General features: G+C 51.2%; 1 protein-coding gene across 6 annotated transcripts; it reads right to left on the bottom strand.

Moving 5' to 3' along the window:
- Positions 1–9,527: 9,527 nt before the first annotated feature.
- Positions 9,528–14,518, bottom strand: LOC133263004 (potassium voltage-gated channel subfamily A member 2). Of its 6 annotated transcripts, none has more exons than XM_061442554.1 (3): positions 14,361–14,518; positions 12,046–12,436; positions 9,528–11,406 (listed from the first exon to the last, which is right to left on the bottom strand). In XM_061442554.1, exon 3 carries the CDS (start codon positions 11,213–11,215, stop codon positions 9,716–9,718), a length of 1,500 nt encoding a protein of 499 aa, XP_061298538.1. In that variant the 5' UTR covers positions 11,216–11,406; positions 12,046–12,436; positions 14,361–14,518; the 3' UTR covers positions 9,528–9,715. The 6 variants fall into 6 exon arrangements, with proteins under 6 accessions (XP_061298538.1, XP_061298542.1, XP_061298537.1 ...); XM_061442558.1 differs by lacking the exon at positions 14,361–14,518 and adding an exon at positions 13,218–13,602 and having other exon boundaries at positions 9,528–11,296; XM_061442553.1 differs by lacking the exon at positions 14,361–14,518 and adding an exon at positions 13,218–13,600.
- Positions 14,519–14,733: the final 215 nt, after the last annotated feature.

The following is a 14,733-nucleotide window of genomic DNA, read 5'->3' as shown; positions in this document are numbered from 1 at the left end:
AGCTGCCTCTGAGCATTTGCAGCCACTTTCTAGTTATTAAGGCTCAACTCTGAAGAACCGTGTTCCTTCGGCAGAGATTTGCCTTTAATTAGCCAAGGAGAAAAGGACACTGGCAGACAAGCCCGCGCCTCGGCGGAAAGGCTGCGCTCTCCGCGCTGCGCCGTCGGCAGTTTTTGGTAGGCAGGGAGCAGGTGCCTGGCAGAACGGATTTGTTCTGCTTCCCTTGCCCGCCCCCCACCTTCATCTCTTCCTTAGGAAAGCGTGTCCTTGGGGCCTGCTCCTGCCCGGTGCCTGCGGTCCAGAGGAGGGATGGCAGGAGGGAGGTGGAGCAGGATGACCTTGGCATCTCCGTCTCCCCAAACCCCAGCGCTGCTCTTGGCAGGAGCTGGTTTGGGCTGCATTAAAGCAGCAGCAAAAGCAGCTCCCCTGGTTTGCAGCAGCTCTGGGGTTTCTCTGCTGTAGTGCTCGAGTCCCTGGGGTCTCTGTGAGCACAGCAAGCCATCCTTCAAACCAACAACCTCCCTGTATCATCGTGGAGTTCTGGCCGGGACCAATGTCCCCATCTCCTCTGCTCACCCAGGGCAGTGAGCAAGCTTTGCCCCAGTGACAGCCACAGAGAGCAGGAGGGGGCAAACCCCTTGCTGAGCCTTTGGGAAATCTCCCACACGCCTTGGATCCAGCTTCCCCCACCGTTTGTTAGGATACAAAACTGAGGCAGTCTCACTGTGGATCTTCTGGCATATTCCCAGCACAGGACACTGTGATGTCCAAGCAGGATCTTGCCTTCCCCATCAAATCAAGGTAACATTGGAGCAAGGGGCTTAAATATTGGGGTAGCTCAAAATATTTGGGTAGAGCTGACTTTAATCCTTGGATTACACCTCATTATTTCATCTGCTTCATGGATGCAGCGCTTCAGCAGACTCTGTCCTGCACCTGTAAAAGCATAGGTTTATGTTTCTTTAATACACCCAGACATTGCTCTCATCTGCCTAAAGCTCCCTACTCCTGCCCCCAACACTGTGCCAGGCTGCAGAGGAGAGCACTGCTCCCAGGAACAGGTTTTTCAACACCCAGCACAAATGCAAAGGTGGGAGAAGAAGGAGTAAGGAGAAAGTGGGAAGCAGAAAGAGGGACCTGGCCTGATTTCCAGCGCTGTGGGATAAATGCATCTCAGCAAGAGCTGTGCAAGTGCCAAACCTTTGCCTAGAGGTTACCTAAAGATAGGCTGTGGGAGCATCACTTCACACCCACCTTGCATGTTTTATGTGCCCAAGTGCTTGGTTAAGGCTACACTGGATCGAGGGTGCTGCAGCAGCCATGGCTTGACTCTGCATCCGCAGAGCATCACCAGGAGAGCGGCAGCATCCGAGGTATGGGATCATTTTCCTTTCCCTGCTCTCAGCATCTCACTTAATGGCCTCTTCGCAGCTCTGGTTTGGGATGTGCTTTCAGGATCCACTTTGCCAAATGGAAGTGGACTCGCTAACAGTCAGGAAGACAAAAATTCCCACTCGTCCCCGGAGCACAGGCAATGGGCTGTAATGGGGTCTGAGCATCCTGAACTTTCCAGGACAATTAATAGAGGTAGGGCTCTCTTGGCACTTGCATCTCTTCCTTCCTTGATGTAAACGAGCTGGATTTTGAGGGCTTTGAGCCCTTCAGCAGGGTGAGGAGCTTTTGCAAAGGTGTGTGGCGTGGTGCTCCTCGTGACAAAGAACATCGCTGCACCTTGGAGGTCTCTTTAATTTATGAGCTCTGGAGCAAATCCATGAGGGTTTTCATGGGGTTCTGCCTGGCAGAGGCAACACTCAGCAAAGAAAGTGGAGGAAAGTAGGTCATTTAGCAGAGGCGTAGCCAGCCAAGGCTGCGCTCAGCAGGGACCAGCCGCTCGCTGCAGTTGGGATCACAGGCTGGGAGCTGCTGATGGTGGGGCTGGAAGGGCTGCTCGAGCACAGGGAGGTCTCTGTGCTGGATGGTGTCATTCTTCCAGCCCTCCCCTTGTCTCTTTGAACGGTGTAAAAGCAGAAGCAGCTCGGCTGGCAGGAGGATGCAACACCCCTGATGGCATCTCCCGCATCCTCCAAGCACGGCCGGATGGTGCAGCACGCTGATAGACTGGCAATTTAAAATCATTACTGTAGCTGCCTCGCAGTCTCCTCCTGCCAGCTCTTCAGAGAGCCTGTGCAGAGCAGACGAGTCTGCAAACTCCTTTTACCACTTTGTGTTTAGGTATTTATGAGGCCGCAAGCCTACAGGATACAGATAAGGGAAAGGTTTGGCATCTGCTGGAGCCGGATGGAGCTTCTCCTGGGCTTGGAAATGGGGCTGAGGAACATAAAATGGCCTAGTTTGGGGATTGCTTCCACTCAGCATTATAGCAAACACAGTGACATTTCGCTCAGGATGCATTGCTCATAAACACTTATGTTACTTTTTGTGCACTCCAATGGCTTTCTGTACTTAAATGTTCAGAATTGGCTGCTCTTAAATACCTCTTCTCCTCCCAGCAACATTCATCCATGGGTTCAGACACTTGTTTATGCATTTTTGCTGTCCCAGTATGGAGCTAAGCTTTGCAGTTTGCTAGGGCTTTTGGAAAGAGCTCAGCAGGATGTCTTACAGATGGGGAAACTGAGGCACTGAATGGGAAATTACATCCCCTGGCCTTAGAAACACTCAAACCCAACGACTCAGGCTCTAAGCCCACACCAGGGGCTCCTCCATTAGCAATAGGAGGGATTTGGGGGTGGCTCAGATGGAGCTTTAGCACTGCTGCGCTAACCCTTGGATTAGAAGGTAAGGCCACTTCCCAGAGCCGAGCAGGACCAGCCCATGCCATAGGAAAAGGATCTTGTCTCCTGACATTTCACTCTCCATCCCATGAGCACAGAGCTACCCCAGCAAGAACAGGAGTGCAGAGCAGTGGTGTTGCCTGTGAGAGCCACCAAGCAAATAAGCAAACCCCAAAACACAAGTACCAAGTGCCCCCAACGTCTTCCCTGCCCTTTGCTGCTTCAAGACACCTGTAGGAATGGTGAAGACGAAACAGCAAGAGAAAACACTGCTGTGATTCTCCTAAGGGATGGAGCAACCAAACCATTCCTCTGCGTTTCCCAAACCATCCCATGGAATCCGTCCCCATTCCCTGCCCCATTCTCCATCCTCCCAGAGACATCTCTGGGGACACAAGGCTTGTAACACCACAGAGGACGTGCTACTAGCACCATCCTTGCTTGCTTGCTTCTCCCTCTTCCAAGAGGGATCAGCAGCTTCAAAATAAGACCCATTGGGTACCTGCAGGTTTACCCACCAGCACCCCACGTTCCCTGTTACTTGCATGGACATAGAATCCCAGACTGGTTTGTGTTGGAAGGGACCTTAAAGCTCCTCCAGCTCCAACCCCTGCCACGGGCAGGGACCCCTTCCATAGAGCAGCTTGCTCCAAGCCCCTGTGTCCAACCTGGCCTTGAGCACTGCCAGGGATGGGGCAGCCACAGCTCCTCTGTCATGGTCAATACCTAAGTTGGTGGAGTGGAGAATGATGGGGAACGTGGGCTTGATCCTGGCTCCAGCCTCTTCCCCTCCACCTGCATTGCTGCTGGATCCCATACACTCCATGCAGTGATTCCATCCTTGCTGGTGCCCATCACCAAGATCCATCAGCTCCTCACAGGGGGTTTCCCCTTCCAGCATTCCCTGTGGACTGGTTGATGATGGAGCACCAACTGATTTTTCCCCTCTTCAGGCTGTTTCTTTTCTGACAGAAGGTTTAGACGTGCAGAAAAAAAACCACCCAGACTAGCAAAAGTCTGGCTGTTTGTCTTTCCCCTTCCCGTCCTCCTCCCCAGAACCGATACCCAAATCACTCCTCAATAATATACATATTTATTTCCTCTTAATTAGTGCCGATATTTACAAAAATTGTGATACTCTGTGAAGAATAAATTATATACACTCATGAGAAACCAGACAGCAAATGCTCAGTTGGGCTATGTATGTACACAGATCTGTATACCTATATACAATGGTCAGCCTTATTGACTCGGGTGCCTCTCACCCCGTTATCCACCCGACCCCCAGACACCCCCACGCTGTCAATAAGAGCAGTAATGTCTATACACACTGTGCAATTCAGATACAGCTGGTGTCTAAAGTTTTTGTCTAGCAAACGCATGGTTAAATGACTTGAAATAATTCCCACGAGTCCTTCTTTAACAGTTTATAGGCCTCTCTCCATTCCTGGTCCCATTTCTCTTGTAACCATGGAAACAAAAGGTTCAGCTCCAGCATCCTTAGGATGAGTCCTTCTTGGATTTCCTCTTGCTATCGATTCACTCAAATTAGGCACCGCATACAGGGTTGATCCAATACCCATTTTTATCCCTTGTGCTTCGGTGGGTGACATTGGAGGACAAGAGTGAAGTCTCAAGCAATGAGGGAGCAAGTGCAAAAGGGTAATTTACAGTCTTAGAGGCAGCAGAAGATTGAAAATAAAAGTCAAAATCAAAGAAACAAACCCCAAAATACCAATCCCAACCTCAGGACAACCAGGCAGGGCTGGGGAGGAGATAGAGTCCCCATGAGGGTCCATGCGTATGGACCTTGTGTGGTTACATGATGTCCAGCAGCTCCTACAAGCCAAACCATCCCTCTTCTGAAGAAAAAAACATGGATAAGGGATTTATCTCTCAACACACACAACTGGGCTGGGGGATCTTGTCCCCAGGTAAAAATGAGTGCTGTGCTCTCAGGGGTGATTTACAATGCTGGAGGCTGGTTCCTCTCCCCCGTGATGGATGCAGCAGGGTCAGAGCACCCATTTCAGAGAAGGGGGCACGAAATTTGAGCAGCCAAATGCAGTAACCTCATGGAGAGACCAAGGCTGGAGAAGGGCAGTGCTTCAGCCAGGGACAGAACAGTGGCTGGTGCATGGGGGCAACCATTGTTCCCACTCAGGACCCCTGGCAGGGGACAGCACCTGGTCCCCAGTCAAAGGGACCAAGGAATGAGCTCAGTGTGAAGGAGGTCAAATGCTGCCAGGGGTGCAGGGACAGAGCCATAGCCTTATTTTGGGTGCAAAACAAAATAGTTTGGGTCTGACCTCTTCTTTCCTCACCCCTCAGCCCCTTTCACCCTAGCAGCATGCTGACCAGCTCCCACTGACTGAAGAAACCCTTGGGACACCCCCATGGATGCAGATCTTGAAATAAACCCACTCCAGTTTCAAAACAGGGAGTTGCCACCACCCTGGGACCAAAAGCCGGCATGGTTCAAGGGACTTAAAATACAAACACTACAGAAATAAACCCTGAAAACCCAGAGCAGAGCAGCGCTTGAATTCAGCTAAACCCCATCAACTTCTGCTTGGCTTTCCCTGCACATCACAGAAACAGTCACGACAGGCCCAAGCTGGGGATTCAGGATCAAGAGCAGAGATGCTGCAGAAGATGCCAGTCTGCAGAGGGATGCACGGAGCCAATGCCACCAGTTCTCAGGATGCTCCACTTCCGAGGCCAGATCCAGATCTCCTTTGCTTGGGGCCATCCCTAGGTGTATTGCCAGCTCCGGTAAAGACTTTGGTAGCAATTTCAAGGGCTGACCCAGCAATTATCTGATAACAAAGCAAGTCCCTTCCTGAAATACCTCCTCCTCCTCTCTCTTTTGCTCTCCTTCTGTGTATTTATGCACAAATATGCCCATATTTATACACCCACGTGCTACGCTCTCATAACAACAATCTAGAGATCCTCTGCTTCCTATAGCTCAGTGTTCAGATCTGCAGGACTTTGACACAGAACATCACTGCAGAGATCAGGTTTCCCCATAAAACACATTGGCCCATATAGGCAATTTTCCCCTAATCACTTGGTGGTGTCCAGCTGGTAGATGAGCCTCAGCCCATTGCCCTTAGCAGAGATTTGGGACATATTAAAGGGCTGATGGGTTGCTTGCAGGCTTGGGCACGTGCTTGGGTGTTAGAAGACAACCTGCACTATTATTACCATTTTCCATCTCTCCAAAACCATGCCACAAAAGATAAAGCTAAAATACAGGGTCTTCTCTGGGTGCCAAGCCAGGAGCACCTCCACAGACCAGAGGGATCCTCTCCTCCATCTCACCCCTGGAGAGAGGCAAATATCTCCATGGGAGGAGGAAAGGAACCAGACACCTACGTTAAGTGGCCTGATGCAATCTAACACAGATGGTGGGACCCTCGCCTTCCCCAGTCCTTAATTTAGCATCCTCAGGCTGAGCTGCTCTGCAGCACATTTTTGCACCCTTTCAGAGTCAAGGGGAGTTTTGGAGGCTCAGCATCTCTGCAGAAACAGTCCCAGAATCTCCCAAACCAAATTCCTAAGGAAAAAATAAATAAAAGAGAAAAAGAAAACCCACAGCCTCCTGAGAAACTGGTTCAAGATCACATCAGTGAGTCAGAAGCAAAGCTAGAAATAGCACTAGAGCTCCGACCTGCAGGCACAAATCCCATTAAAAGCTATAGGGAAACCATTTGTCTGTGCAGGAGAGAGACTGGACCCCTCTGCTTCGTGCAGCCTCATGGATTGCCTCCAGCCACAGCCTCCATGGACCTTTCTTGCCCCAACCCAAACATCCGAGCACTTGTCCGGGTGTCTTCCTGTTTCCCCAAGGACAGACCAGCGATGTTCTCCCACCAGGGCTCATTTTCCCCAGGAACATCTGCCTGGGCCTATGCAAGAGGTGCAGGATCCATCCTAAGGAAGGGGCTGCCCACGCTCCTGTTCCAGGAGGAACGTGGCTTCTCGCTCTTTGGGCCCGTTCATCCCTGCAATGCGGCTCTGGGGACTCCCAAAGCAGCCAGGACCTCCCGGCTTGGTGAGTGGGTTGGATGTGCCCCATCCTGCTCACACATCCACTTTCCTTCCTGCCCAGCCTGGGAAAGCCCACATGGACACCATAGCCGAACCAACGCCTCCTCAAAACCCCATCATCTTCCTCCTTACTGAACCACAACAGCTCCCCCCAAATCACCCAAAGCCTAAGGCATTAAACAACCCATGCAAAGTCCCATTGAGTGTCAGCAGCCTCCCAAAAACCCTGCAGCAACCAGCCCTTGGCCTTGGTGCTTTCCCACACCCCAGGGATGGGATCACCCGGCGCTAAGAGCACCCAAGGGTGGGAAGGCAGAATCCTGATGCATCAGGCAGCTTCCCTGTGCAAAATCATATCCCTATGGTCCCACCACGAGCTGAATCAATGGAGGCTGGCCAGCTGCCCTGGGAATTGTGCCTGAGGCAGCGACTCATGCCAGCCCCATCCCATTTGATGAGCTTCAGGAGCAGAGATTTATTGCTTTTGGTTGCATTGCTTCTTTTTGTGTTTTAAGGTGTTAACAGGCTTCAGAGACTCCCATTTCTGAGGTGCAGCAGTGAAGAGGGAGGAGAGGGATCCTAATGTAACGAGATGTAATTAAAGACAGGCTGAGGGTCCCATGCTGCGTGGTGCTGAGCACCTTTGAGACCCAACACGCTGATGCTGCTGGTCCTCTGCACCAAGCAGAAGCCAGGACTCTCGTGCACTAAGTGGACACTTGGTATTAATTATAGCCTGGTGTGAATCAATCGATCAATCAAATAAAAATGAGGAGTGATTCCACCTGCCCAAGTGGAGCCACATCAGCACAAGGGATGGATCCAGCCCACGAGCAGCATTTGGAGCCATTGCTGTAGAATACACTAGCACCGTTTGGTTTATTGTTATTAGCATGGGTTTCCTCTCTGAGCTCAGGATGGGGCTGATTGAAACTCCCTCTGCACGCTTTCCCTGTGCCCGTACTTCACAGCACTACAGCCCTGACCGTGACCCAGTTCAGCACAAATTCACCCCAACTCAACAGGCTGCTAAACCCCATCCCATGCCCCTTGAGGAAGGCTTTGCTTGACCATGACCTTGGATGTGGTCTGCATCCCTCTCTCCTGACGTGGCAGAAGAACAGGGCACACATCCCTGGGGGTTGTCAGCAGTGGGGGGAAACACAAAGAAGGGCAGACAGGGATGGGGAAAGCAGATGAGATCTTCCTGGACAAACACCTTCCACCTACTCCAAGGAAGACCAGGATGAAGAAGAAGCAGAGACAGCCTCAGGGTCTCTGCACCTTGACTCACCCCTCCTAAAAACCCTGGAAGAAGGCAAAGCAGAGGCTCAGAGGTACCAGCTCAGATCCAGCCCACCCTTAGCACGTGCCCTCTCCACCATAAAGGAATAAAACACCAGCCCTGAGGTTCTACATGATTGCAAAGGAATTTTCCAGCCCAAAACACACCCTGCCCATGGGTGCCATGGGGCAGGTCATCCTGCTCCCAGCCCATGTCCCACCATCCCAGCATTCCTGAACTGGGAAGGTCCCAATGCTCCAAGCACTCACATTTGCTGAGGATTTGGCCCTATAGTCACTCTCTAAATATCTATACACACACACACACTGATTATATGGGGAAAGGCTGAAAACTGCTGACCAAACAAGTCAGGAAAGCCAATACCTGCTTTTCCACCTGCTCCTCGTGCCCTCTCTGATCCACTGTGGGTTTCTGCTCCTGACACCAAGATTAACGACTAATTATGTGCCCTATAATGAGTGCAGGTGTTTAACTTTCAGCTCACCTTCCCTCTCTTGCGTTAGTTGGCCCTTGTGTCTGGCTGCTCAGACACTCAGGCTTTGCCTTGTTATCTATCAAACTGTTGTCAGCACATGCCTTCCCCATCCAGGTTTTAAATCTAATGGAGAGTTTTTAACTCCCATGAATCTCCTTCGAGCCACCGGAGAATCTATAAACACTATAAACATGAATACTGTATAGTCTACTAAGAAAATAGATATTTGTGTGTGTATTAAATATTCAGATTCATGCAACGAATATCCATGCAGCTGTACTGTATTACTGGTTAGATTTCACTGCAGTATAAATATGTTATAGGCCACAGCATAGTTGCTCCTGTTTTTATATATATAGATATCAAAAAAATGATGCTTCTTCCAACTCATTTTCAATGTGTCAGTGGAGGTGTCTTTGGTGATCCTGGAAATACTGGTGATGGAAGTGGCATCTAAAGAGGTTAATTCAATCCAAGCGCTTGATTTATTTACTCGTCCCTCCCGATGCCTGGCATAGAAAATGTAAGACTTAATAAATAATGTGCCTTCATACTAATTATCCCTCCCCTGGGCCTCACACTGGCATACTGCAGTGGCTCCAACTATTGCAGCATGCAGCATTCTCAGTTATGAAACACGAGCCTGAGACTTCCAGCAATTCGGACACACGACTGCATCTTCTCTTCATTAAGCTCTGCCTGACCTTTCCCAGCCGTTCCCCATGCCTGGAAGCTGGCTCTTACCCAGCTGCATGGGACAGGGAGCGGCGTTCATGGTACCCCGGGATGGTCTGGAGTTTCCCCCCCACATGCCCATCCCATTGCTCAACCACTCCGTATCTTTGGAAACCCACCTGGGATGGGAGAAGGGAAACAAAATGGTTTGTTGTTGGGGTTGTTTTTTTGCACGAACGCTTATTGGGTGTGGAAATCAAAGGTTAAAAGTCACTTACACAGCTATTGCTTCCCATGCAGAACCAAATATACACCGTAGAAAATACTGTAGTAACTACAATGCAGAGCAGCACTCAATATCTGCAATTGTTCCACTTCAGCTTTAAATAGGTTACTAGATTTTAGCCACTAGACATCGGTTAGCATTTTGGTGATATTCACATAGTTTGTGTTAGCTAGGGTGCAATTGGCTGTCTTCAAGTTCTCCTCCCTAAAATCCTCATTGCTATTATTTACGCCTTCCTGAATCTCCATATAATCAGACTTACTAATAGTAGAGGCACTTCTGCTTTTCTTTAGGTCAGGGGAAGAGGGGATCTTTGGGCAGCTGGTTACTTGCAAATATTGAGCCTGCTCCTCTCCCTCCGTCTCCCGGTGGTAGAAGTAATTGAAGTTAGACACTATGACGGGCACTGGTAAGGCAATCGTTAATACGCCAGCGATGGCACACAAGGAACCCACTATTTTCCCCCCGATGGTCGTGGGGACCATGTCTCCGTAGCCAACAGTCGTCATGGAAACCACAGCCCACCAGAAGGCATCGGGGATGCTCGGGAACTGGGACTCGCTCTCGTCGGCCTCGGCAAAGTAGACGGCGCTGGAGAAGAGGATGACGCCAATGAAGAGGAAAAATATCAAGAGGCCCAGCTCCCGCATGCTGGCCTTGAGAGTCTGCCCCAGGATCTGCAGCCCCTTGGAGTGCCGGGAGAGTTTGAAGATCCTGAAGACCCGCACCAAGCGGATGACTCGAAGGATGGCCAAGGACATGGCCTGCTGGCCTTGCTGACCATCCTCCGGCTTCTCGGCCATCTCTGTCCCTAAGGTGATGAAATAGGGAATGATGGCTACGATGTCTATAATGTTCATGATGTTGGTAAAAAACCCAGCCTTGCTGGGGCAGGCGAAAAACCTCACCAAGAACTCAAAGGAGAACCAGATGATGCAAAGTGTTTCCACGATGAAGAAGGGGTCTGTGAAAGAGGTGGACTGCTGGTACCCCATGCTGCTGTTGGAGTAGGGGGGGTGGCTCAGCCCGCTGCCGTGCATGTCTTCGTTCTCATCCCGAAAAATGGGCAACGTTTCCAGGCAAAAGCTGACAATGGAGATTAAAATCACCATGACGGAGACAATCGCTATAATCCTGGCAGGGCCTGAGCTCTCGGGGTACTCAAAGAGCAACCACACTTGTCTCTGAAACTCATTCTCAGGCAACGGCCTTTCCTCTTCTTTGATGTAACCTTCATCCTCCCGAAACATCTCCATTGCTTCTTCCCCCAGTTCATAGAAACGAATCTCTTCTGAGAAGATATCTAAGGGCACGTTAACTGGCCTCCGCAACCTCCCACCAGACTGGTAATAGTACAAGATGGCATCGAAGCTGGGTCTGTTCCGGTCAAAGAAGTACTCATTCCGGAGCGGGTCGAAATACCTCATTCTCTTTTTAGGATCCCCTAGTAAGGTCTCTGGAAACTGGGCTAATGTCTTGAGCTGTGTCTCAAAGCGCAGCCCTGAGATATTAATGACCACCCTCTCGCAGCATTCATGGTCGGTCTCAGGGTTATACGTGTCCTGCGGGTGACCGGGAAGAGCTGCAGCTTCATCTGCAGGATCTCCAGTAGCAACTGTCATATTGGGGTTTAAAAGAAATCCTTATGCTAAACACTTCCCAGTGCCCGGTGGTGGGATCGGGTTCAGGGCAGGGCTACTATCCTGCGGAAGGACAGGTACGTAGGTTTGGAAGTGTCTCATGAAAAGGCGAAGGGATGAGAGAACAAAACAAGAGAGAAAATAAAAAAGAAAAGGAAAGAAAATTGCCCCTGCTGAGAAAGAGAGAGATGAGATAAAGTTGGGGGGAGGACAGCAGCTCTCTTCACTAGCACGTCTATCCCCTTCCTTGCAGGGGGTGTAAGTTGCTTTCTTTGGGACAGAGTTCAGAAACTCCTGTCTCAACCCATTAGGTGGAAGAGAGGAAACACCTGAGGAGCTGTCACCTATTCAAACCCAGTGTGGAAAACCTGGCATTGGCAAATCAGGACTAAGAATAAAAATTCCACTTAAAAAATAAAGAAAAGAGGGGGAAGAGAAGAGCAAAGAAGGGAGAAAAATAACCCCATCCAGCCCTAAAGTGGTGAGGGGACCCCGCGGGGTGCCAGGTAGAGGCAAACCAGGCTCAGCTCATTGCTCATTCCCACGCATGCAGCTAAGGGTTAACATTTAACCGTGCAATCTCAGGCAATCTGCCCCTCTAGGAAACCTCTAGCTCCGGGTTTAAGTTCGACACCTTCCCAATCCTCTTGCCATAAATCGAGGCGACATGCTGCCCTCCCTGCCTGCAGCCAACCGGGCAAGCTCCGCGGCTGCCCCGCGGACCACTGCAGGCCCCCTCCTCAACCGCTGGTGTCCCGGCTCCTGTCATCCTCTGCAAACCACCATGGCACACAGAAAACAAATCACATTACCTGGAGAAGCCAAATCTTAGTGTCTCTTTAGTAACACCGATTATCTGACCCTGGGGAAATCCTAGAGAGAAATACAGGCTTCCAAGATCCCCATAATTTCCTCTCTCTTCAAAGTTAAAAATAATGGTGAGTCATCGTAGAAAAAAGGAGAAGGGACATAAAAGGGGTTAGATTCCCAGATGGTGGAAGTCAGGTCTTGTAATGGTTTGGACTGGAGAGGGAGAGAAAAGAGAGACAGAGAGACAGAGAGACAGAGTCTTCTCGGTAGCTGTTGCAGATCTGCACTTCAGGGCAGATGAGCGTCTGTCTGATGCCTCCGGTACGACGGTAAGAAGATGCTAAGCTCAGCAAACCCCGATGTCCCCAGTGTCCTCGGGAGGTGTGGCATCGCCTGGAAAAAACACCGAGAAGGTAACGAGCTGCTGGGGGCTTGAAAGGAGCATCTGCAAAGCCCTGGCTCCTCCAGGCATCCCGCTGCCTGGCCAACCCGCACTGCAACACGAGAGGAGGGCGAGAGCGCGCTAGCGGCAAGGCGGAAAAAACCAAAGCCCTGTCTCCCTGCGCTCGCCCTCAGCGCCGCGGCGTGCAGCGGGGCCGGGCTGCCCCTGGAAACCGGTGCCAGGCAGAGGAGGGGGGGGGTAACGACGCAGCCCCCATCCCTTCAAAGCCCCGGTGTGTTCCCACCATCACCAGGCACCCAGGAGTCGGTGGTACCCACTGGGCGCAGCTCCCACGCCATTGCGTCGCGTTCCTGGGTGATTCAGGAGGCTCCGGCTTCATCCGCAGCACTGAACCCTCCACCGATCCCTGTGTGTCCCCACCGAAGCCACCTGCCCCCCCCCAGATGCCTCCAATGAGCCCTGAGCATCGTGGGCCTGACCGTGGTACCCACACAACCTGCATCCCCATCCTCCCCAAAGCCAAACCCCCAATTTGACCCACCCCGTGGGGATTCGACTCCAAGAATTTCTCATGGGGATGTTGAGGCTCCGGTCGCCGGTGGGTGCCGGGTCATCTCCATCCCTGCTCCTAAGGAGCACCCATTCCCACAGCCCTGCGTTGCCTTACACCGTGGAGATGCTCAACCCAGAGAGGTCCAATCAATCTCTCATTTTTCTCCTTGATTCTTTTTTTCCCTCCCAAAATAAAAATAAACCAAAAAATCCTCTAACCTCCCTTCTTCAGCTCCAACTCGACTTGTCTACTTTGAGCCAGGATTACAGAACCGGGTAGGGGAGGCAGGTGGAAAATAACCCCATGGTCCCAACCTCCTCGGCAAAGATTTCAGCCGTCTCCAGGCCATTTATGCCTGTTGGATCCTCTCTTCATCACCCGAGGTGCAGATACTGTCGCAGATCCCTCTTTCCTTGGAAATTTCCCTTTTCCGTGCAACCCTCCTCTCCCTTCTCCTTATGCACTAGAAAAAATAGTACAACCCTGACAAGGCTTGCAGCATCCAACCGCTTCGCTTAACCCTTTTCTGCCAGGCCCACAGCACAGGAGGCTGCATTTGTCCCAGTTTTTCTCCTTTTCCTGCATTTTCTCCCCACCACTTGCTCCCCAGCCACTCGCTCAGGAGTTCAGCTGGATTTGACCTTCCCTGGCTCCTCTGAGCATCACAGTAAAGCACCACAAACCCCATCTTTCTGCTGCTGCATCTCTGGCAGCCACAAACCCCCATTTCACCCCAAATCAACCCACCTTCAATTATTTTTTTGCTCAAAGCAGTTTTTTCTCCTGCCCATACGCTCTCTTCTCCCCTTTCCCCCTTCCCAAAACACCACAGCTTTGTTTAACAGCACAGAGATTTACTTTTCTTTTTAACATGTTGAGTTTTATTTGCCATGAGGTCCAGGCTCCTTCCTTCCCAGTCCAAATCCAAACGGGGATGCTCGGTGCTTATCGGAGACAGTTATGGCATTATCTGTGTTGACATCACATATCCCAGCACTCAGTTCCCCCTGCTTTCTCCCCATTACATGCTTTCTGGCAACCACACCCCCCTCTCCCCCAGGCATCTTTGGGGTTAATTCATGCAAATTTGGGTTTTGGGAGGGGAGGGCATGGAGGAGGTGAAGATTTGCCCTAAGACCCTCGGTTTCCGCCCTGCCTGCACAGAGCACTGCAGGCAGGAGCCGTGCCTGCAGTTGGGGGGGGGTTGGATTTCGGGTGGCACCTCGAGGACAAGGTCATGTTTGTGACTCAACCACGACCCCCTCCATTTGCACAGTTTATGGCCGGGCTGTATTAAAGCAGGGCAGGAAGGGGAAAGGGTGGAAGGAGAGGGGGGAGAAGAGAAAAAGGCACCAACTTACAATTGGCTCTGCAGTCAGGCATGCGGCGAATGCACAAGCAGCCGCTCCGCTCTGCGCCGCTGCTGGCACCTCTCACCTACGGCCCCCAGACTCCAGGAGTCAACCCCCAAAGGCAGCAGAGCTTCTCCATGAATATTCATAAGATTAATATGAGCGTCTTCCCCCCCCTCCTCCCCTCGCCTCCCTCCTCCCAAGCAAGAGACCTAGATTTCAACCACTGGGAAATAATCATATCCCTGGATACGTGATGCTGCTTTACTGATCCATACCATATTCTTGGTAATAGCCTGGATCTGCTCAGGGAGATCTGGGGGATGGAGAACCACCAGCTCCATGCAGCTTTGGGGAAGGAGATGGGGTAGGTTTGGGTTCA

This window comes from Pezoporus flaviventris, unplaced genomic scaffold, assembly GCF_033815535.1.
Source record: "Pezoporus flaviventris isolate CSIRO_AGI_PZ_B2104156 unplaced genomic scaffold, CSIRO_AGI_Pfla_v1 ptg000228l, whole genome shotgun sequence".
NCBI classification, from domain to species: Eukaryota; Metazoa; Chordata; class Aves; order Psittaciformes; family Psittacidae; genus Pezoporus; species Pezoporus flaviventris.
Note: the sequence above shows the minus strand (reverse complement) of the source record. Positions and strands in the feature narration are given on the sequence as shown.